A 1,197-nucleotide genomic window follows, 5' to 3' on the forward strand; every position below is an offset into this window, starting at 1 on the left:
TGTATATAAATTGCTGTAAAAATAAATATACTTACTGGCACGTCCTTTTAAATTCACTGAATATAAGGGCCATTCTTGTAAAGGATAATCACAATTTTTTATCATATTATGAAGAGTATTTATATTTTCTCGTGTATAAGGCGGACTTAGAAATCGTGTAAAAAATTTTTTAGTCTGATTATTGTAATCCACCCAAAGAGTTGGAACAATATCGATTTTTTTAATTAAAGGTCTCCGACCTCTTGTTATAAATTCTACTAATGTGTACATATGCAAGTTCTCCTCACTGTCCATAATCGTATCTATAAAAATATATATAAATTATTCAAAATAGAACTGCAGTAGAATTTTTCTTTCAATGATAAACAATTAAGTAACTTTGAAAATTGAAAATTAATGATTGCGACCTAGAGAAAATTTTAAAGAGTGATATTTCTTGCTGTAAAAAGTTATCTTTGTTGTGAATAAAATAATAATAAATAGTAATCGATACTTTCGCATTCATTTACAGCAAAGAATAGACCACCCGTTGTGATTTCAAGTTAGAGAGATTATTACCTGCCTCAGTTTTATTCTCACTCATAGAGTTTTGTTAATCGAGATTATTATATGAATCTTTAATTTGCTTTGATCACCAAATAAGATTTTTCTGTAAATATAAATCGATTATTGAAAATTTGGTCTAATCTTTTTCTTGAAGCAATATAAATAATAATCTAACTAACAGTTTAGAATGATTTTTAATTACTTACTTGCAAATTTTTAACGCCCTTAAGATTGTCTTACATGTAGAAATACGATGAATATTTCACGCTCACATGCTTTCAGCAGAGCTTTCGTCATTTTACATGTTACGATAAAACAAATGATTTTCGAAAAAAAATGACAACAGTTTATATTAAATTCAACCATATATTCAATTTGTTGTCTAATATAATCGAAAAATTAAAGAAATTTAAAAATTAAAGAAAATTTTTACCGGTAATAATATATATAAATCCTATGTTACAAATGATATTGAAGTTATGCAGTTGAAGTAATTGTTGTTTATAATAATGGCATAACAAATAATCTCTCATGCCCATCTACTTTGAAGTTTAATTGCATCTTTATTAACTTGTATTTAATTTGATTCAAATGTATATCAACAGTTTTCCTTTTAATGTTATTTTTAACTTCAAATGTAAATAATTGATC

General features: G+C 25.6%; 1 protein-coding gene across 1 annotated transcript in view; it reads right to left on the reverse strand.

The window, feature by feature from the left end:
* Positions 1–73, reverse strand: part of LOC105462777 (E3 ubiquitin-protein ligase cblA-like) — a 2,179-nt gene extending 2,106 nt beyond the window's left edge. Inside the window, exon 1 of the mRNA XM_011709630.1 lies at positions 36–73. Coding sequence (XP_011707932.1) covers positions 36–73 — 38 coding nt within the window. The remainder of the gene's footprint in view (positions 1–35) is intronic.
* Between the last annotated feature and the right edge of the window lie 1,124 nt (positions 74–1,197).

The sequence above is a fragment of the Wasmannia auropunctata genome, unplaced genomic scaffold (assembly GCF_000956235.1).
Source record: "Wasmannia auropunctata unplaced genomic scaffold, wasmannia.A_1.0 LD336095.1, whole genome shotgun sequence".
NCBI classification, from domain to species: domain Eukaryota; kingdom Metazoa; phylum Arthropoda; class Insecta; order Hymenoptera; family Formicidae; genus Wasmannia; species Wasmannia auropunctata.